The 21773-nt window shown below is 35.8% G+C and overlaps 2 protein-coding genes and 1 pseudogene across 2 annotated transcripts; 1 reads left to right on the forward strand and 2 right to left on the reverse strand.

The window, feature by feature from the left end:
* Positions 1-311: 311 nt before the first annotated feature.
* Positions 312-1961, reverse strand: LOC100259750 (exopolygalacturonase). The gene is made up of 4 exons (XM_002274060.5): positions 1830-1961; positions 1435-1743; positions 820-1335; positions 312-722 (listed from the first exon to the last, which is right to left on the reverse strand). Exons 1-4 carry the CDS (start codon positions 1959-1961, stop codon positions 498-500), a joined length of 1182 nt encoding a protein of 393 aa, XP_002274096.1. The 3' UTR covers positions 312-497.
* A 5717-nt stretch (positions 1962-7678) lies between these two features.
* Positions 7679-9561, reverse strand: LOC100264944 (exopolygalacturonase). The gene is made up of 4 exons (XM_002274089.4): positions 9427-9561; positions 9032-9340; positions 8402-8917; positions 7679-8300 (listed from the first exon to the last, which is right to left on the reverse strand). Exons 1-4 carry the CDS (start codon positions 9559-9561, stop codon positions 8073-8075), a joined length of 1188 nt encoding a protein of 395 aa, XP_002274125.1. The 3' UTR covers positions 7679-8072.
* A 6768-nt stretch (positions 9562-16329) lies between these two features.
* On the forward strand, positions 16330-17458 carry LOC100852783 (exopolygalacturonase-like; annotated as a pseudogene).
* Positions 17459-21773: the final 4315 nt, after the last annotated feature.

The following is a 21773-nucleotide window of genomic DNA, read 5'->3' on the forward strand; positions in this document are numbered from 1 at the left end:
AAATATTTTAATTATTATTTTCATTTGAAGGTGATAAAGCCAACTACTACTGCAAGAGGACATCTACCAGGTTGTGCCATCTATCAAAGTAGACACCCATGTCAAGTCTGGTAATTTCCAGCACTGGACACAGCATATATACAATGCAAGAGATATAGATTACATAAATGGAGAACCATTTGCATGGCAATGTGGCAGTGAGTTATAGCCAATCGCTTTGGCTTGGTTGAGGCTCATTTGAACCCCTGATCATGAATGACTAATAAGAATGACGGATTGCATGATTAATTAGTTAAGGACAAATATCTTCATATCAGTAATATATAAACTGGTATTTCATTAATTAATTTGTCTACATTGTGTTGTACTTTGACAACCGCAAAACTGCTACTCGCCAATCAACAAGCATGCGCATAGGCATGAAATGGGCGCAATATAAATATAGTAGCTGATCTACAGCCTTTATTGGATTTGGTCAGAATCTGATCGAAGTAGATTTATGCTGAACAACTCCTGGGCTGCTGCACGCCCCCTAGAATCGGCTTGACGTTCTTACAGATGGATGTGGGAGCGCCTCCATTGAATTTCAAGTTAATGTCAGTAAGCTGGACGTTTTGGCATGGTACTCCTGAGCTGCAGACGAGCTTGACAGCAAGCTCAGTTGAGGATGTCCCTCGGATGTTTTTGAAGGTGACATCGCTGATCTTAACGCGTGAGGGTATCTGTAAGTAAGGGAATTAATTAAGTTGCCAAACAAATGAAAATAAAGGGCAGCAAAAAATTGAGAATTTTCATTTCTATTGGAGGTTATATAAGTACCTGTTGTTTGCATTGGCTATATGGGCAGTACTCTTGATCTATGAGTATAGGATTACCGACATTATTCATGATGATATCCTCAAAATGCATATTGGAGGCAATGCCGGCTGGGGAAGCAGGCCATGTTTTCACTCTTATGCCGTTCTGAGTGTTGGTTAGGGTGCTGCCCGTTACCTTAATGCCAACAACCGGTGCTTCGTTCGCATACTTTCCTAGACTTCCGACGCTGATGCCGTGGCCCGGTCCGCAGGTCACTTGGTCGATGGTTATTTGTTCGCTGCCGTCACCGATGGAGATGCAGTCGTCTCCTGTTTTTATGTTTGTATTAGTAATGTTGATTCCTGATGAACGTCCAATGTGGATTCCATCTGTGTTCAGGCTTTCTTCTGGTGCACTGACGGTGAAATGGTAGAAACTTAAATTCTTGCACCCCAGTACGTTCACGTGAAACTGTTTGCTGTCCTTTGTGGTTACGTCCCGGACCATACTATTGGTGAGGAAGTTGAACTTCAGATTCTGTTGTATTAATTCAAAGAAGAGGAAAAATATATAAATCACCAAAACACATTATATTATCAGTCTCCTTATCATATGTATATCTATATATGAGCTTACAATGGGAAGGGCCCCGCAATACGAAGATCTGGCACATTTTTTGCCCCACACAGCTGGTCCTTGGCCATCAAAAACTCCCTTACCGGACAATGTGAAATGGTCGATATTTTGGAAAGCAACCCAACCAGCATCAGCCTTGAAATTTTTGGTATCGACGGGGGCCTTCAAAGTGCCTTCAACAATGAGATTAATTGGAGCCTTGCAGGGGCCTTCAAAGCATATTTGGCCTAGTCCATATGTTCCTGCCGGAACCAGAACAGAACTTGGAGTAGGTGATGCACATGCTTCCTTCCAAGCTGCGAGTAAGGCCTAGGAATAATATTTGATATACAAACCATTAATAATTTAGATGAAATTCAGGCAAAACAGATCGTTTAGTTGAATGGCTCTCTCACCTGGCTGATATCGGACCCATCAGCCTTGGCACCATGTTTTGTCACATCAAACGATGCGCCCTCAGACACTTCTGCAGCAGATGCTAACAATAGCACCAGAGCAATTGCTGTGGTATTCAATTTCATGCCCATCTTCTTTTCTTTGCCCTTTGGTCTTCTTCTTTGTTGAGTTGAATTATGGTGAAACTCCATCTTGGTTTGACGCCTTTTATAGTTAACAAGAGAGTCTCAACACCACAAACTTTCAACCAAATTTTAGTAAATAATTCATTAATGGCCTCGGTTGGTTCCTATTTTTAGCCCTCCACATTCTCTACTATGGTTCACCTGGTATGTAACTGCCACCCAAGATGAAGAAAAAAATAATTTATGTGGTTCTGGTCTTCTGGTTGCCTAGAGCCCTCAAACAGAACTTATTAGGAAACTTGTGATTTCCCTATATTGGTATACTAATTTCTTCCATGTATTTTGGAACTGCTCCCTCCGCAGACTTTGTTTTACTCAAGGATGCTGTCATGGAAGGAAGTTTGCACCTATACGAATAACCATCAAACTGCAAAAATGACTTCCCTCTTTAATTTTTATTGAAAGATGGTTCCTTTCCAACATTTTTAACGCTTTTATATTGTGTTCCTCCAAAAACATCATCTTTCCACTTATTTCTAAATTCATTTGTCTCTAAAACGAATTTTTGGTTTTAGCTTTAAGCGTTACTCAAAACTATCTTTCATTTCTTGACGGCATGTTTTTATCTTCATTTTTCTTTCTCTTCGTGACGCTATCCTTTCCCAATCTCATCATGCACTATCCATTTTCTTATCCTTCACATAACTCATTCTCATTCTTGCTCGATGTGATCACCTAAATTGCACTTGGATTATGGCAGCTCAATTCTCTTCTAAACATGGATGTGTAGACCCCCGTTTGGGGCCTCATCTCTCAGGCAACCTGTTTTGCCAAGTGTCATAGTCCCATAGGGCCACGTGTCGCCTCGTGGTTGGTGGTCATAGAATCAGATAGTAGGCTAGAGGTGCAAATGGAAAGGAGACACGTTGCATGGAATCTGGAAGCCGTTATGGAGGAGCGTCTCTGGCAGCTGCAGGGTAGTGGGGACAGAGGCTCGGCCGTTAGAGATATTGAGGGGGAGATCCTTTGATTGGAGAGGGAGTGGAGAGCTGTTATTGAGAGAGCGAGAGGGGGAGCTTGGGAGAGGACTAGGGTCTCCAGGCTGGTTACAGAGGGGAGTTTGACAGAAAAGGCAAACTGAGAAGAAGAAGGTTCAGCTATACAGAGGGTAGCTCTTGGAGAGAAGAAAGGCAAACTGAGAAGAAGAAGGTTCAGGTATCATTTCCATAAGTTTTGGTCTCTTTCACGTTCATGTTTTTTTGTTTGGGTTATCTGAATATTAATGAGTTTTCTATCTTGGTGTTTTGATGTGTTTGGTGAGGTTTTTCACTTGGTTCATCCTTATTATCTTACCGGTTTTGTGTCCTCTGCCTCTGAGATTTTATGTGAAATATTGGTGTTTGTATCCTGATTTGGTTTTAAAACTCATTGGAAAAAACTGTTCTGACCCACTCTAACATCTGAGCCCATTGATAAATACATGAAATGAGGCTCGCATGGATTCATTTAGTTCCCATTTATTATACTCTGTTTTGGATGTCTTCTTCTGTTCTTGGTATTCTTCCGTGGCACATATCTGCTCCCTCACCTCCGCCTGAAGAAGCTACACGAGGGCTTTCAGTGGTTTTTTCTGGGTTCATTCAGACTTGAGATGCTCTTGTTGTTGAGAGTCTCCAATTTCTGGCTCATTTCATGGCCTCTGATGTAGTTGGCATCATTGATGGATTCATTGTAGCAAGAGATGGCTCGTTTATCCTTCTTTCAGACCAAAGCTGGATTCACTTGAAATATCAAGATCCATGAAAGAATTTCATGAAGGATGAAATCCGTGAAGAGATTCATTTGGGTTGATTGTGAGGGTTGAATGCCATTTGATATCGAAATCTAAGTTTCCGGGACCAAGAAAAGCCATGATTGAAAGATTAGACGCGTGTGTGGTGCCTCAAATTGCTGGGAGTGTTCCTTATTGAAACTGCTATGTATCATTGGGCAACTATACAACTGAATCCATCTGACAGAGATCCAGGCGTCTATGATAGCTCTCATCCTGCTCGTTGTTTCATACCCACGAGACCCTTCATACTCATTTCTATCATCAATCATGGTCCCATTTCGCACCAATCTCCATGCCATATCACACCCATCCTCCATGTTCACATTCTCAAATACCCAGTATAGCTACCTTCATCCCATTAGACACCTCTCATTCCCAAACCTACTCAAGCTCATCCCTACTCACGTTTATGCTCACGCTTCCACTCTTCACACCCATTTCCTACCATCTTTTCTCTCTCTACCCTTTCATACCCATTTCATCACTCCTCATTCATCACACACCATCCTGCCCCTGTTCATCATTCCTATACCTTCTCTCATGCATGCAGTTCATGCACACTTTCTTCATGACACATCCTTGCCCATTCCGCATGCACGCTAATCTCTGTATATCCCAACCTCTCTGCCCGTCATGCACCTTCTAGACCAGTCCAACAAGTCCTAGTCTGCCGTCATTAATCTTCGCGTCTTCAGCGATAGCATCAAGGTTCTGTCGGAGATGAAGCAAAATGTGAAGATTGCAAATGGGTTTCAGAGCAAAATTTCACTCATGAACTGATCTATGGGACGAACACAGCAGCTTTGCGCACAGCTCCGCTCGACAATGGGTTGGGTTGTGGCTCTTGCTATGAGGTTAAGTGCGTGAATGACAGAAAACGGTTCCTGCTTGGCTCCATTGTGATCACAGCCACCAGTTTACGCCCACCAAACAATGCTCTCCCACTTTCAACAGTCTGATCCAATGGCCACTGTTGGCCGCGCCGGAAGCCCCTCTCCATTTGATGTTTAGGCGAGTCCGAGTCTTCTTCTTCCTCGTATGTGGCCGTTGATTCCGTTTTTGATGCGAAGGTGTTTCGGCACAACTTGGCGAGGGGTAAGAATTATAATCAGAAAGGATTTGGACACAAAGATGAGACTCTAGAGCTCATGAATCGCGAGTATACTAGTGACATCATAAAGACGATTCCACTGCTGATCATTCTGATTGTAAGAACAAGGCTGGAAGTTGTGATAACCAGAAGGGGTTTGGTAAGTTCTAATGGGAATGATGTGACGCGAGGGACCTTTCTTATGAAGCCTCATGATGATTCATTCAGGTTTGGAAGACCTGTGTGGCTTCTCAACCACAAACCAAATCACATACCCAGCTGTATAGTGTTGTCATTGGCTCTCCAAGACGTCCAAGGGGATTAATTTCAGCGCCATTAGAGAAAGCAGAGGTGGATGATGGAAAGTCTGAACGAATCACCGGTGTTGACAATGTACAAAACAAGAGGAGGAAAGAATCAGAAGGTTGATATTCAGATCCTCTTCCTTTCACGGGATATTCAATCCAGACGATTTATCCTGGTAGCAGCGGGAGTTTGGGCTTCATCAACGTTATCAGTTTCATTAATAGCAGCTTCATAACCACCAAATGAAATTGTAGTAGCAGCAGCAGCTGCAACAGTCTCATATTCCACAATTACTTCTTGAATAGTTGTGGCATCATCGCATGTCAGATCCGGGTTTTGGGCAGTCAAAGATGGACCTTATGGGAGACCACATGCTTTATCAGGCTTTGTTAAGGAAAAGCCTTCTCCATGAATTGCAGTAGAATTCGTTTGCTTCAAGGCACCTGGATCTATCTTTAGAACAGATCATTCAAGCAAAGATTGGTCAGAATGCATATAGAGGACGGTCAAATGATTTATTGGAGCTCATATCACAGGTGAAGCATGGGAATGCATCCCCCTCAGAACAGCAGCTTCATTTCCGCCAAGAACAGTCGCATGCAAGGCCTCTTTGGGCACTTCAATCCCCTCCTTATTATCCAAAACCTCCTGCTCGTTTCCAGCTAATAAGTGCACCAGATGATAAGTGCGAAAGGGAGTCTGTTCCATTAAAACCTGGTATTCATGCTGTTGAGAGATTAAATCAGAACACCAGGCCTTCGTCCTTGGTTGAGCTTTGCAGTCGCGAGAGCCCTCATGCCTGCCATTCCATTTTGTTTCCTCCCTGGTGTTTGGTTTCTGGATCCTAATGGAGATGTAAGAAAGTTGTGGATCTACTTACATGGAGGATATGAGGAGAGACACTCACATTTACTAGCACGTACATCTCCATGCTTCCGTGTCATAAGAAGGTGATGACTATATCAGCAATAATGGGTTTGACCTGGATGAAAATTCAAGGAACGGGACTTGATGCATGCATGCAAGATATGGAATAGTGATTGACGCATGTAGATTTGTTTGACGGAATGCTAGGAAATGACATTTTGAATCTGATTTACCTACTCTCCTCAATTGATCCATCAAATCTCATCTTTCTCACCATTGTTCACAGCAGTGCCAAGCGCTTTCTAGTATCAGCATCGCTCTCAAATAATGCCCCCGTCTGTGTGAAAGATGCAAGTGACAAGTGGATTTAGGTTGACATGCTGATCTGGGCGATGAACAATCCTGCCTCGATTGGTCATTTACTGATTTCTGATGATGGTATCTGATGACTGTTTAGGAAGCCAATTAATCTCGGGTCAAGCTATGAGTTTAGACAAAGGCTCGATGTCGGCTCCAATACATGTGAACACCATCCATTGTGATGCAGACGAGAGGCTCAAGGGCTTTGGTCATGTTGAGTTTGCTACTCCGGAAGCAGCACATAGGGCTTTCAAAATGAATGGTGGGGACCCCTCGAGAGACTCCAAGTACTCAGTCATCATCATCATAGCATACTCAACACATCACCATCATTTTCTCTCACCTCCCATTCCATCAATCTTTTGGCTTAAAAAATAATTTCTGACATCTTTTCTTGCAAATAACTCTTTAAACATCGGTTTTCAAATAATTTAAATATTTTCCATCTTTCATCCTTAGGTTCCAAAATTCTGTTTTTAATAAAATTTGCTGCCATCTCTCTTCGGCATGCAATTTTCATAATTTTCCAGATTTTAAAACGTTTTAAAAATGAGTCTTAAATTAAATTTCGTAATTCTCAAGTGATGAGATTTATGGAATTGATTTGTGCAAAATAAACGGGCTTTGGTGGGGGCCCCACATATGTGAATTGATGATTGATTGATTGTTTGATTGATTTACTTATCGTGCGTGTTTGATCTATTTTGTTCCTTGATATGCGCTTAATTATATCTTGTTCATTGCTCACTAACCCTGTTTCATGATAGCGCATTCGAGATTACTGCCCAGGTATGCATTCATTCATTCTGATCGTTCGTTATACATATCTTGATTCTCATACGTGCGTGATCATTTTGGGTATTCATTGATTTATTCATCAATTGCCATGATTGCTTCATTTTATTAGTAGAGACCCGTTTTTAGGGACTTAGAGGGGTGCTACGGTATTTACCGTACCTTCCCGATGAGTAACCTGACCCCCGAATCCGATCCGATTTTTCACGGACCACATTTTCCAAAATATGGAGTCACACTTAGGGTTTTTCTTTCTTATTTTGTTTACCCTTTAAAAATAAAACAAAAATAAGTGGCGACTTCAAGTCATTTTCTTAATCAATAAAAATCATAATTTTTCAAAACAAAAATCGAGCTCGTCATCGAGTGGAAAACGCATGAGCCGAAAATGCGGGGTCCACAGGATGCCTATGTGAGAAATGACTGATTGAACGATGTAGACATGTTTTGTTTTTGTTATGGGATCCAAGTGTTGGGATTGAGCCATATGGGAAGTTGGTTGGATATAAGGTTTAGTCCTAGTATCGATCCTCATGGGGACGACGCCCCCTTTATAAAAAGGGATAAATAAAACAATTGGTGGATTGAGGGGCCACGGCTCTGGGCCTCTGGCCTTCCCTTCGGATGTGCTAAGTGCCAACAATGTTGGGCCCATATGGTTCAATCCCAACACCAAGTGCACATACCTTGGATCATATATATTAAAACAAGAATTGTATTAATGTTTGTTCATTGTGTTTTACTTGTACAATCTGAAGATTGTTATGCAACAATAAACTAGCAGATGCGCGAGGATGAGGAGGTAGCTATATATAAAGTAGAAGCAGTACAATTTGTTCAGACTTTGAAGGAAGATTTGAGCAGCTTATGCACAAATCCTTGGCAGTTGCACGCCCAATAGATTTGGCTTAATGTTTTTACACTGTGACATGGCAGGGCCTTCCTTTCCATTGTATTTCAGGTTGATGTCACCAAGTTCCACGTCTTGGCATGGTACTCCCTGGCTGCAAAGAAGCTTGACAGCAACCTGAGTTGAGGTGGTGCCCCGGATGTTTCTGAAGCTAACATTGCTGAGCTTAATGCGTGATGGACTCTGAAAACAACGGAAAGTTACGTTCCGGACTGATGAAAGTGAAGGGAAAAAGAGGGAAAATAAGCAATAAAAATGGCATTTTTCATTTGCTTCAAAAGTACCTTCAAGTTGCATTGGTTATGGGGGCAGTACTCTTGATCTATGATTATGGGATTGCCAACATTATTCATGACAATATCTTCAAAATGCATTTCAGAGGCAATGCCTTGATGGGAAGCAGGAAATGTCTTCACTCTCACGCCATTCTGGGTGTTGGTGAGGGTGCAGTTCTTGACACTAATGCCAACCACAGGTTCTTCATTGGGGTACTTTCCTAGACTTCCCACGCTGATGCCATGACCAGGCCCACAGGTTACTCTTTGGATATTAATTTGCTCACTGCCATCACCAATTGAGACGCAATCATCTCCAGTTTCTATGGTTGAATCGGTGATATTGATCCCCGAGGAACGTCCAATGTGAATTCCATCTGTGTTAAGGCTCTCATCTGGTGCACTGATTGCAACGTTGTAGAAAGCTAAATTCTTGCACCCCAAAAGATTAATATGAAACTGTTTACTGTCTCTTGAAGTTATGTCCTTGACCATGCTATTGGTGATGAAGTTGAACCTCAGATTCTGTTATAGATATTTCAAAAAAAAAGAGACACCAAAGCTGATAATGTTAGCGTCCTCATTATGCACACAAACAGAAAGAATTACATAATTAAGCATGTATATACATGAACTTACGATGGGAAGTTGTTTGCAATATGCATAATGGGGGCATTTTCTGCCCCATACAGTTTTTCCTTGACCATCAAAAACTCCACCACCAGACAATGTGAACTGGTCGATTTGTTGAAACGCAATCCAACCAGCTTCAGCCTTGAACCTGCTGGTATCCACCGGGGCCATCACAGTGCCTTGGACAACGAAATTAATAGGAGCCTTACAGGGGCCTCCAATGGTTATTTGCCCCAACGCATATGTTCCATTTGGAATCATAACTGTACTTGCCACAGGCGATGAACAAGAGTCTCCCCATGCTTTAAGTAAGGCCTAAGAAAACATTCAATAGAGAACTCATTTAGCAGGAATTCAAGTTTAACACATGTCTTACAATATTATCATTGCATTGTCCTCACCTGGCTGATATCGGAGTGTCCATCAGCCCTGGCACCATATTTGGTAACATCAAAAATGATATCACCAGACACTTCTGCAGCAGAGGCTAGCAATAGCAGAAGAGAGGTTCCAGCGATATTCAATTTTAGGCCCATCTTTTCCTTGTCTCTCTCTTCCGCTTGGTTTGGTAAAACTCGTAAACAATTGACAATGGTGAAACCTCATTCTTCTCAAGCCATTTTATAGTGTGATTGGAGAATCTCTGCGCCAGTAAAACCTTTAACCAATTGTTAGCTAATCAAGTTGTATAGTTTCAATTAGTTTGTGATGTTATTTTTAGGTTTACTTCCTCCTATAATTAGCCTTCACCTTCTCAAACTTTACATGGCAAACTCATTACTCCAAATCCCATTTTCAGTTTTATTTTTAACTAATCCCAACCTCTCAACGACTAAGCAAAAAGATTTAAGTGCAATGGAGAGTTGATATTGAGATTTTTCCTTAATTATAGAGGAAATCTTATCTACAGCTTAAAAGTAATTGTGAAGGTGGCCTTTGAGAAGCTTGCTCCAAGTAAAAACCATATTTAGGTATACATGCCATTTAAAACCTGGATTGTACCACATAATTTGATAGGTACCAATTTTATTAGAGAGAGAGAAGATATAATTTTTCTTTGATACATTTTGTATTTTCCCCCACATTTTCTCAAGTTCTTCAATAACTCTAAAGCTTCAAATCTTTACAACCTTGAGTAGTTGCCAAACCTTGAGTTCTAGGGTTTGGAAAACTTTCTTGGGCCTATTTTCCAAGTGAGCATCCTTCACATATATAATGGAATTGAATGATTTACGGAGGGCAATTCTTATACTATTTTTTTATTGCTCAACAATTTCAATCCTCATAAATTAAGATATTGACATCTTAAGTGGAAAATCTAGGACGGAACATTAACCCAAAATCTTAGGTTATGTTTGGTTCTCAGAAAGTATTAAAGAAAGAAAAAAAAATATAAAGGAAAATGGTTTTCTCATGTTTGATTTCACTATATATATATATTTTTTAAAATTAAATATAATTAATATTAGTTAGAAATTTATATATTTTAAAATTATTTAATCTTTAAATAATGAAAGAAATTAAGTGAAATGAATTTGAAGAAACATATAAAAATAATTTATTAATTTTAAATCTATTTTTTATTTTCCTTCATTTTTTCTTTTCTTCGACTTTTCCTCTTTATTTTCTTTCCCTCACATTTTCTCTCAAATTTTCAGGGAACCAAACGTAGCCTTAGGGTTTTTTATCATGAAAACATTCTAGTTTTTGTTGTGAGCACCCTGCTATCTCCATGGTCATATGTTGATGTTCTAAAGTTGTCAATGTAGATTAACCTTGATGTGTCATTGTCAATGTATATCTTCTTATTATTTCCAATATGTATATATATTGACCTAATTTTATGAATCGATATAATATTATGTTGATGACTACTTTTTTTTATCAAGGTAAGTCTTTATTGATTTTTTTTCAACATTTTTACCATCAAACAATTATTTATGCTAAAATAATATATTATTATGTGGACTTGTTTAAAGAGTTAATTTTATTGCATAACTTTTAAACCATGTGTTAATTAATAAAATTTATTATCAATAAATTAATATATAAAATTGAATTCACTCAACCATTCATAAAAGTAATTCTCATACCCAATAAATTATTTAATATAATATTACAATTAATATCCTAAATTAAACTATGATCAATACGTTCAAAGAAAGTACAAGTCAAACAAATTCCCATTAAATGCTTTGTAATTTGTTTTGAACGTACATATAGAATAGTTGAAATATGAATGACCAACAAAATTTCCATTTGATCTTCAATCGACCAAATGAGAAAATAATCAAACTTCATATAAGAAAATATTGTTTTTCATGCACCAAAAGAATTAGCTCCAAAATTTTCACCATCACCAAGACCTACTTAATTCAGTAATGCAAATTAAGTTGTCAATATCAAGTGCTAATTTTGAACAATTATCTTGCCACTATAAACTAGTACTTCTCTATCATAAAATTAATTTAAGTGGGGATCTAGGGTAAACTCATTTTCCCTGAAATTTCTAATATAAGATAGAGTCAAACCTCAAACAATTTCTTTGAACAAATTTATCATAGTTTAATTTAGGAGGTTAATTGTAATATTATATGTAAATAATCTATTTGGTATGAGAATTATTTTGATGAATGGTTGAGTAGATTCAATTTTATATATTAATTTATTAAGAATAAATTTATTTATTAACAAGTGGCAAATAGTTATGCAATGGAATTAACCCTTTAAACAAATTAAAATAATAATATATTATATATTTTAGCTTAAATAATTTCTTAATGGTAGCGATGTTGAAAACAAATGTCAACATAATTTTATATTGATTCATAAAATTGGGTGACTCATTAAATTGAGTCAACATGTATATCTATCTATATATATATATATATATATATATATATATATTGACAATAATAAGAAGACCTACATTAATAATAAAACATCAACGTTAACTTATATGAACAACTTTGGAACATCAACATATGATTATGCTAACACCTCGATCAATTATGCTAACCCTCGTCGTTAACATAAGCCAATGTTGATGGTGAAACACTATAATTGGGTAAGAAAGTTTGTCTCATACTCTTGGTTAGAGGAGAGTTTGAAAGTTTGAGCATAAAAGAAGTAGAATCATCTCTCATAATTTTTTTTTCAAGAGCAATAGTGATCATGAATCAATTAAAATGAACCAATGAAATTTTAAATCATACTCATTTATTTGATTGCACAAATAATTCAGCCTATAGTTTCAAAGTTTGATTGTTGTAGTCGTTAAAGAGTAAAATTATTTAGATTCTACAATAAAGAAAGATTAAAAAGGAAGAGCTAAAAAAAAGTACCTCAAACAAAATTTACATGAAAAGAAACTGAAAAAAATCTTAGTAATAATGAAAGAAGCCAAAACAATCCTGGAGAAATTGTGATAACCAAAGAAATAGAGAAAGATGTTTTTTTTATTTCATCAAACAGTGAAAGAACTTGTCAAAACCCATATTTTTTACAAATACATGAAAGAGGGCTCAACTAAAAACAAAATGATAAGGAGAAGGTATGGGAAATCTCAAATTCAATGTTATAATTGTAAAAAAATTGGTCATTATGTATATGAAATAAAAAGCACTATTAACAACATGGAAAGAAAAACCAATTATGGCGAAAAAAAAAAGGTAAAAAATAACCTACTTAATTGTTAGCATATAGAACATAAAGTAATAAGGAGAAAAATACATGGTACCCTCTCAATAGTGCAAACAACCATATATGTGGCTTCAAAAATATTTTCATAGAACATAATGAATGGGAAAGTGATGATGTTTCATATCCAAAGTTCTTGTAAAGGTCTTAATTTGTTTAAAAAATGGAAGATATCACTTTATTTCAAACGTCTATTATGTGCCTATTATGAAAAACAATATATTAAGCTTGGACTAATTATTTTAGAAAAAACCTATAATACTCACAAGAAAAATCAAATTCTCTCAACATGATATCAATATGCCAACTTCATTGCAAATGTGCTCATGACAAGAACTATAATATTTTCGTAATTAAAAACCCTAAGATTTTAGGTCAATGTTCCCTCTTCGATTTGCCACTTAAGATATCAATATCTTAATTTACGAGGATTGAAATTGTTGAGTAAGAAAAAAAATGGTATAAGGATTGCCCTCTATAGGTCATTCAGATCGATCCATTATATCAGTGAAGGATGCTTACTTAGAAAACAGGCTTAGGAAAATTTTCCAAAGCCTAGAACTCAAGGTTTGGTAACCACTCGAGGTTGTAATGATTTGGAGCTCTAGAGTTGTTGAAGGAATTGAGAAAATGTGAGGGAAAATGAAAAAATGTACAAAAGAAAAATTACATCTCTCTCTCTCATACAATTGGTACTTATCAAATAATGTGGTGTAATCCAGGTTTTCAATGACATGTATGCTTGGACATTGTTTTTAACTGGAACGGTTCAAAGGCCACCTTCACAATTACACATAAGCTGCTGATAAGATTTCCTTTATAATTAGGAAAAATCTCCATATCAACTCTTCTTTGCACTTAAATCTTTTTACGTAGAGCCCGTTTGGTAATGATTCTAAGAAGCGCTTTTAATATTTTTCATATTTGAAATTTTTTATCATTCAAATGTTAGAAATGCTTTCAAGAATCACTACCAAACGCCCTCTTAATCATTGAGAGGTTGTGATTAGTTTAAAAGAAAAAAAAAACTGAAAAAAGGATTTAGAGTAATGAGTTTCCCTAATTGCACTTAACCCAAAAAAATTATACAACTTGATTAACTAACAATTGGTTAAAGGTTTTATTGGTTTAGAGCTTCTCCAATCACAGTATAAAATGGCTTGAGAAGAATGAGGTTTCACCATTGCTAATTGAATATAAGTTTTACCAAACAAAACAGAAGAGAGGGACAAGGAAAATATGGGGTTAAAATTGAATATCACAGCAACCTCTCTTCTGCTATTGCTAGCATCTGTTGTGGAAGTGTCTTGTGATACCATTTTTTATGTTACCAAATATGGTGCCTAGGCTGACGGAAACACTGATATCAGCCAGGTGAGGACAATGCAATTATAATATTGTAAGACATACGTTAAACTTGAATTTTTGCTAAATGGGTTCTCTATGAGAATGTTTTCAAATTGATTCTTGATTAGAAATCAAAATAAAAATATGATTTGCTCCTATGTCTCAAGAAATAAAAATTCCAATTTCTCTCTTATACAAATCGAAAATTTATGCTACAAGAATCAGAACTCCAAATAAATTTCCAAGTCAAAATGTCATCTAAAATTGAAACAGAAATTGGTTTTATCCTTGCAGTTCAAAATCATTTTTGGAATACTTCACCATTCCCTTTCATCCTTCCTCACCATCCAATTCAATAAAAACAATAGGCTCAATTGACTCTTTTGGCCTATCTTTCATTCACACTTGAAATCCATGTTGGGAAGGAAACTTGAGTTTAGGAAAATTCAAAAAATTAGGATTTGATTTGGTTTCCTAAAAGTTAATTACAATAGTTATAAATATGAGAGATTGATTTCATTTATATACTAACAAAGAAATTGAGCCCTATTCTATACATTTTGTTATTAGGAATCTCTATTTGCTAGGTATATGGGTATCTATAAAAAGGGGACTAGTGTAATAGAAAGATGTGAAGAGGTTGTGAAAAGAAATTGAAGTAACAATGAAAGAAGCCACAACAATCATGGAGAGGTCGTGAACAAGTAAACATAGAAAGATGTGATTTTATTTCATCAAATAATCAAGGAACATGCATGTCAAAACCCATATTTTTGAAAAAGACATGAAAGAGGGTAGAACTAAAGACAAAATCAAAGGAGAAGAACTAAAGACAAAAGCAAAGGAGAAGGTATGAGATATTTCAAATTCTAGGTTATTGTATACAATTGGTGATCATTATGTGTATAAAATAAAAAATCACCACTAATAATATGGAAAGAAAGTTAATAAAATTGGAAAAAAAAAACAAGAAAAGGTCAAGAAGAACATACTTTATTGTTGGCATATAAAACAAAAAGTAATTAATAAAAAGAAAAATGCATAGTATCCGCTCAATGGTGCAAGCAACCATATATGTGGCTTCAAAAATATTTTCTTAATTCAAACATGATGAATCGAAAAGTGATCATGTTACTTTTGGATGTATCCAAAATTTTTGTAAAAGACAAAGGTAAAATCTTAATTTGTTTGGAAAATAGAAAATATCGATTTATTTCAAATGGTTGTTATGTTCCTATTACAAAAAACAATATATTAAGTTTGGATTAATTTTTAGAAAAGAGCTATAAAAATTGAATTCTCTTAACATGTTATCACTATGTCGACTACATTGCAGATGTGCTCAAGACAAGAAATAGAATGTTTTTATAATTAAAATCCCTAACATTTTGAGTCATCTTCCCTCTTAGACTTGCCACATAAGATATCAGAATATTAATTTATGAGGATTAAAATTCTTGAATAAGAAAAGAAATGGTATAAGCATTGTCCTCTATAGATCATTCAAGTCAATTATACAAGTGAAGGATGCTTACTTGGAAAACATACCTAGGAAAGTTTTCCAAAAGCTATAACTCAAGGTTTGATAACCACTCAAGGTTGTAATGATTTGGAGCTCTAGAGTTATAAAAGAAACTGAGAAAATGTGGGGAAAAATACAAAATGTATGAGAGAAAAATTATATCATGTCTCTCGAATACAATTGGTTCTTATCAAAATATGTGATACAATCCAGGTTTTAAATGGCATGTATACCTAGACATTGTTTTTACTTGGAATCGTTAAAATATAGTATTACTAATAACATTGTAATAAATGGGAGAAAATGGACATCAATACAAGTCTAATAGAGCAAGCTTCTCAAATGCCACCTTCACAATTACAACTGCTGATAAGATTTCCTCTATAATTAGGAAAAATCTCGATATCAACTCTTTTTCGCACTTAAATTTTTTTACTTGGTTATTGAGATTTTGGGATTAGTTAAAAAAAAAAATGAAAAAAATGATTTGGAGTAATGAGTTTGCCATGTAAAGTTTGAGAAGGTGAAGGTTAATTATAGGAGAAAGTTAACCCCAAATTAAGGTCACAACCTAATTGAAACTATCAAACTTGATTAGCTAATAATTGGTTAAAGGTTTCATTGGTATTGAAATTCTCCAATTCACTATAAAATGGCTTGAGAAGATTGAGGTTTCACCATTGTTAATTGAATACAAGTTTTGCCAAACAAAGTAGAAGAGAGGGATAAGGAAAAGATGGGCCTGAAATTAAATATCACAACAACATCTCTTATGCTATTGCTAGCATCTGCCGTGGAAGTGTCTTGTGATACCATTTTTGATGTTACTAAATATGGTGCCAAGGCTGACGAAAACATCAATATTAGCCAGGTGAGGACAATGCGATTATAATATTGTAAGATATTTTAAGCTTGAATTCTTTTCTAAATGGGTTCTCTATTGAATGATTTTTTAGGCCTTACTTAAAGCTTGGGGAGACGCTTGTTCATCACCTGTGTCAAGTACGGTTATGATTCCAGATGGGACATATGCACTAGGCCAAATAACCATTTGAGGCCCTTGCAAGGCTCCTATATATCAATTTCATTGTTCAAGGCCGAAGTTGATTGGATTACTTTCGAACAAATAGACCAGTTCACATTGTCTGGTGGTGGAGTTTTTTATGGGCAAGGAAAAACTATATAGGGCACAAAATGCCCCAATTCTGCATATTGCAACCAACTTCCCATCATAAGTTCATGTATATATATGCTTATGTAATTCTTTCAGTTTGTGTGCATAATGAGGACGCTAACATTATCAACTTTGGTGTCTTTTTTTTTTTTTTTTATTGAAATATCTATAACAGAATCTGAGGTTCAACTTCATCACCAATAGCATGGTCAAGGACATAACTTCAAGATACAGCAAACGATTTCATATTAATCTTTTGGGGTGCAAGAATTCAACTTTCTACAATGTTGCAATCAGTGCACTAGAAGAGAGCCTTAACACAGATGGAATTCACATTGGACGCTCCTCGGGGATCAATATCACCGATTCAACCATAGAGACCGGAGATGATTGTGTCTCAATTGGTGCTGACAGTGAGCAAATTAATATCCAAAGAGTAACCTACGGACCTGGCCATGGCATCAGCGTGGGAAGTCTAGGAAAGTACCCTCATGAAGAACCTGTGGTTGGCATTAGTGTCAAGAACTGCACCTCACCAACACCCAGAATGGCGTGAGAGTGAAGACATGGCCTACTTCCCATCAAGGCACTGCCTCTGAAATGCATTTTGAAGATATTGTCATGAATAATATACCAAATTTTTTGTGAAGGATGTACCAAATTTTGTAAAGGGTGTACCAAGGTTGCCAAAGTCCATTTTGAGGAAGAGAACGATCTTCAATCACTTCCTGAGGGTCTCCAAATGAAAAAATGGACCATGGGAAGAGAGATAAGTGTCTCGTTAGCGCAAAGATTGGATGCATCAAATTTTCTCAATGATGTACCTAGGGTTCCAAAGTCCATTTCGGAGTAGGGAATGACATCTAAGCACTTCCCAAAGATCCCTAAAGGAATAAACGGACCGTGGGTAATAAGATAGGGGTCCTAGTAGCTTAGGGATTTGATATACCAATTTTTTTTTTTTAAGAATATATCAAAATTTGTGAAGGATGTACCAGATTTTATAAATGATGTACCAAGGGGGCCAAAGTCCTTTCCGAAGTGGGGACTGACCTCCATTCACTTCCTAAGGGTGTTCAAATGAATAAATGGATCATGGGAAGGAAGATAGGTGTCCCATTAGCTTAAGGATTGGGTGTATCAAATTTTCTCAAGGATGTACCTAAAGTTCCAAAGTTCATTTCAAAGTAGGGAACAACCTCCAATCACTTCCCAAAGATCCTTATAGGAATAAGCGAACCATGGGTAATAGGATTGGGGTTTCAGTAGTTTAAGGATTTAATGTACCAAATTTTTTTAAAGATGTACCAAATTTTGTGAAGGATGTACCGAATTTTATAAAGGATATACCAAATTTTGTAAACAATGTACCAAGTGGGCCAACATCCGTTCTAAAGTGGGAAACAACCTCCAATCACTTTCCAAAGATCCTTAAAGGAATGAACGGACCATAGGTAATAAGATAGGGGTCCCCGTAGCTCAAGAATTGGATGTGCCAATTTTTTTTAAGGTTGTACCAAATTTTGTGAAGGATGTACCAAATTTTATAAAGGATGTACTAAGGTTGTCAAATTATGTTCCAAGGTAGGGAAAGACCTCTAATCACTTCTCGAGGGTCTCCAAAGGAAGAAATGGACTATGGAAAGGGAGATAGGTATCTTATTAGCTCAAGGATTGGATGTATCAAAATTTCTCAAGGATAAACCTAGGGTTCAAAGTCCGTTTTCGAGTAAAGAAAGACCTCTAATCACTTTCCAAAGATCCCTAAAGTAATGAACGGACCATGGGTAATAAGATAGGGATCTAGTAGCTTAAGGATTGGATGTACCAACTTTTTTTAAGGATGTACTAAATTTTGTGAAGGATGTACTAAATTTTATAAAGGATGTACTAAATATTATAAAGAATCTGCCAAGGGAGGCAAAGTCCGTTCTGAAGTGGGGAACGACCTCTAATCATTTCCTAATTAAGGTTGTCTAAAGGAATAAATGGATCATGGAAAGGAAGATGGGTGTCTCCTTATCTTAAGGATTGGATGTATTAAATTTTCTTAATGATGTACCTAGGGTTCCGAAGTCTGTTTCGGAGTAGGGAATGACATCCAATCACTTTCCAAAGATCCCTAAAGGAATGAACGGACCATGAGTAATAAGATAGGGGTTCCTGTAGCTCAAGGATTAGATGTACCAAATTTTTTTTAAGGATGTACCAAATTTTGTGAAGGATATACAAATTTTGTGAAGGATGTACAAATTTTGTAAATGATGTACCAAATTTTGTAAGGATGTACCAAGGTTGCCAAAGTCTATTTCAAGGTGGGGAACAATCTTCAATCACTTCCTGAAGGTCTCCATAGGAAGAAATGGACCGTGGAAAGGAAGATAGGTGTCCCATTAGCTCAAGGATTGGATGTATCAAATTTTCTCAAAGATGTACCTAGGGTTCCAAAATCCATTTCGAAGTATGGAACGACCTCCAATCACTTCCAAAGATCCTTAAAGGAATAAATGGACCATGGGTAATAAGATAGAGGTTTCGATAGATCAAGGATTGGATGTACCAAATATTTTTAAGGATGTACCAAATTTTGTGAAGGATGTACTAAATTTTGTGAAGGATGTACCAAATTTTGTAAAGGATGTACCAAAAGAGCTAATGTTTATTCCGAGGTAAGGAATGACCTCCAATCATTACTTGAGGGTCCTCAAAGGATAATATGGACTATGGGAAGAGAGATACGGGTCTCGATAGCCCGAGGATTGGATGCATCAAAATTTCTTAACGATGTACCAAATTTCCTTAAGGATGTACTTAGGGTTTCGGAGTATGGAACAACCTTTAATTACTTCCTAAAGATCCCTAAAGAAATAAATGAACCATGGGTAATAATATAGAGGTCTTGGTAGCTCATGGATTGAATGTACCAAATTGTTTTAAGGATGTGCCAAATTTTGTGAAAGATGTATCAAATTTTATAAAAAAATGTACCAAATTATCTTTAGGATGTACCTTGGGTTCCAATGTCCGTTCCAGGGTGAGGAACAACATCCATTTCCTTTTCGAGAGTCCCCAAAGGAATATATGAACCATGAGAATGGAGATAGGGTTCTTGGTTTCTCTAAGAATGGATATACCTAGGACTGCAAAGCTCGTTTTGGAGTGGGCGAGGACCTCCAATTACTTTCGAGGGTCCTAAAGAAATATATACACCATGATAAATATGATAGTGGTTCCGATTATCCTAAGCATGAATTTACCTTTTTTTTTTTTTAAGGATGTACCTATTTTTTAGGAAATTAATATAAAAGGTCAAATACAATTTTTTTATGAAAAATATATTTTCTTTTATATTTTTTTAATTAAAAATTAAAAATTTTAGCCTAACAAAAAGTTAGATCCAAAATCAAATTACAATCATAAGATATATGATAAAAACACCGTCACTTATTGTGATTTTGATATGATAAATTTAAAATGAAAATTAATTCTATTTATGTTAAAATAATATATTATTATGTTAATTTGTTTAAAGAATTAATTCTATTACATACCTATTAAATTGCATGTTAATAAATAAATTTTATTCTCAATAAATTAATATATAAAATTGAATCCACACAACCATTCATAAAAGTAATTCTCATATCCAATAAATTATTTACATATAATATTACAATTCATATCCTAAATTAAACCATGATAAATATGTTCAAAGAAATTAATTTTAAATCATACGTACATGTGTGATTGAATAAATAATTCAGTCTATATTCAAAGTTTGATTATGTTGTTGTAGACATTAAAGAGTATAAAGATTTAGGTTCTACCACGAAAAAATATTAAAAAGGATGAACCAAGAAATTAAGAGTTTTTCAAACGAAACTTATATGAAATGAAACCAAAGAAAATCTTAACAATGAAAATATCCAAAACAATCATAGAGTGGTCATGTATGATCAAGGAAATATAAGAAGATATGATTTTATTTCATCAAACAATAAAGGAATATGTCAAACCTCATATTGTTGAAGAGGACACGAAAGAGGGCACAATATATTGAAGACACAATAAAAGGAGAAGGTATAAGTAATCTCAAATTCAATGCTATTTTGTCAAAAAAAATAAAAATTTATCATTATGTATATGAATTTAGAAGTGTTGCTAACAGTATGGAAAGAACAACCAATTGTGTTGGAAAAAAATCAAGGATCTTCTTTATTGTTGGAATATAAAATATAAAGTGAGGAGAAAAATACATAATATCCTCACATCCATGCATTGCAATAGGTGGTTTTAGAAATATTTTCTTAGGACTCAATGAATATGGGAAAGTAATCAATCAACTTTTGTAGATGTGTCCAAAAATTTTTTGAATGACAAAGGTGAGATCTTAGTTTATTTGAAAAATAGCGGACATCAATTTATTTCAAATATCTATCATAACCCAAACATGAAAAACATACAATATATTAAGTTTGGATCAACTTTGAGAAAAGAGTGATGAGATTCATAGGAAAAATCGAAGTCTCCCAATAGGATATCATTATGTCAACTTTATTTCAAATGTGTCTATGACAAGAAAAAGAATAATCTTACTAAACAATCAAAATTATGTTGTATTTAAAATTCCTAACATTTGGTGTCAATGATCCCTCTTGGATTGGCCACTTAAGATATTGACAATATCTTAAATTAGGCAAATTGAAATTGTTAAGTGAGAAAAAAATGATTCAAGACTTGTCTTCTATAGATCACTCAGTGAAGGATGCTTACTTCAACCACATGCCCAGAAAAGTTTTCCAAAGCCTAGAGCTCAAGGTTTGGCAACCAAACAAAGTTGTAATTAATGGTTTGGAGCTCTCTAGAATTATTGGAAAATTTTTGAGAAAATAAGGGCAAAAATAAAAAATGTACCAAAGAAAAATTATATCATCTCTCTTTAAAACAATTTGCGGTTATCAAATTATATGGTGCAAATCCAAGTTTTAATTGGCATGTATGCCTGC

This window comes from Vitis vinifera, chromosome 12, assembly GCF_030704535.1.
Source record: "Vitis vinifera cultivar Pinot Noir 40024 chromosome 12, ASM3070453v1".
Lineage (NCBI taxonomy): Eukaryota > Viridiplantae > Streptophyta > Magnoliopsida > Vitales > Vitaceae > Vitis > Vitis vinifera.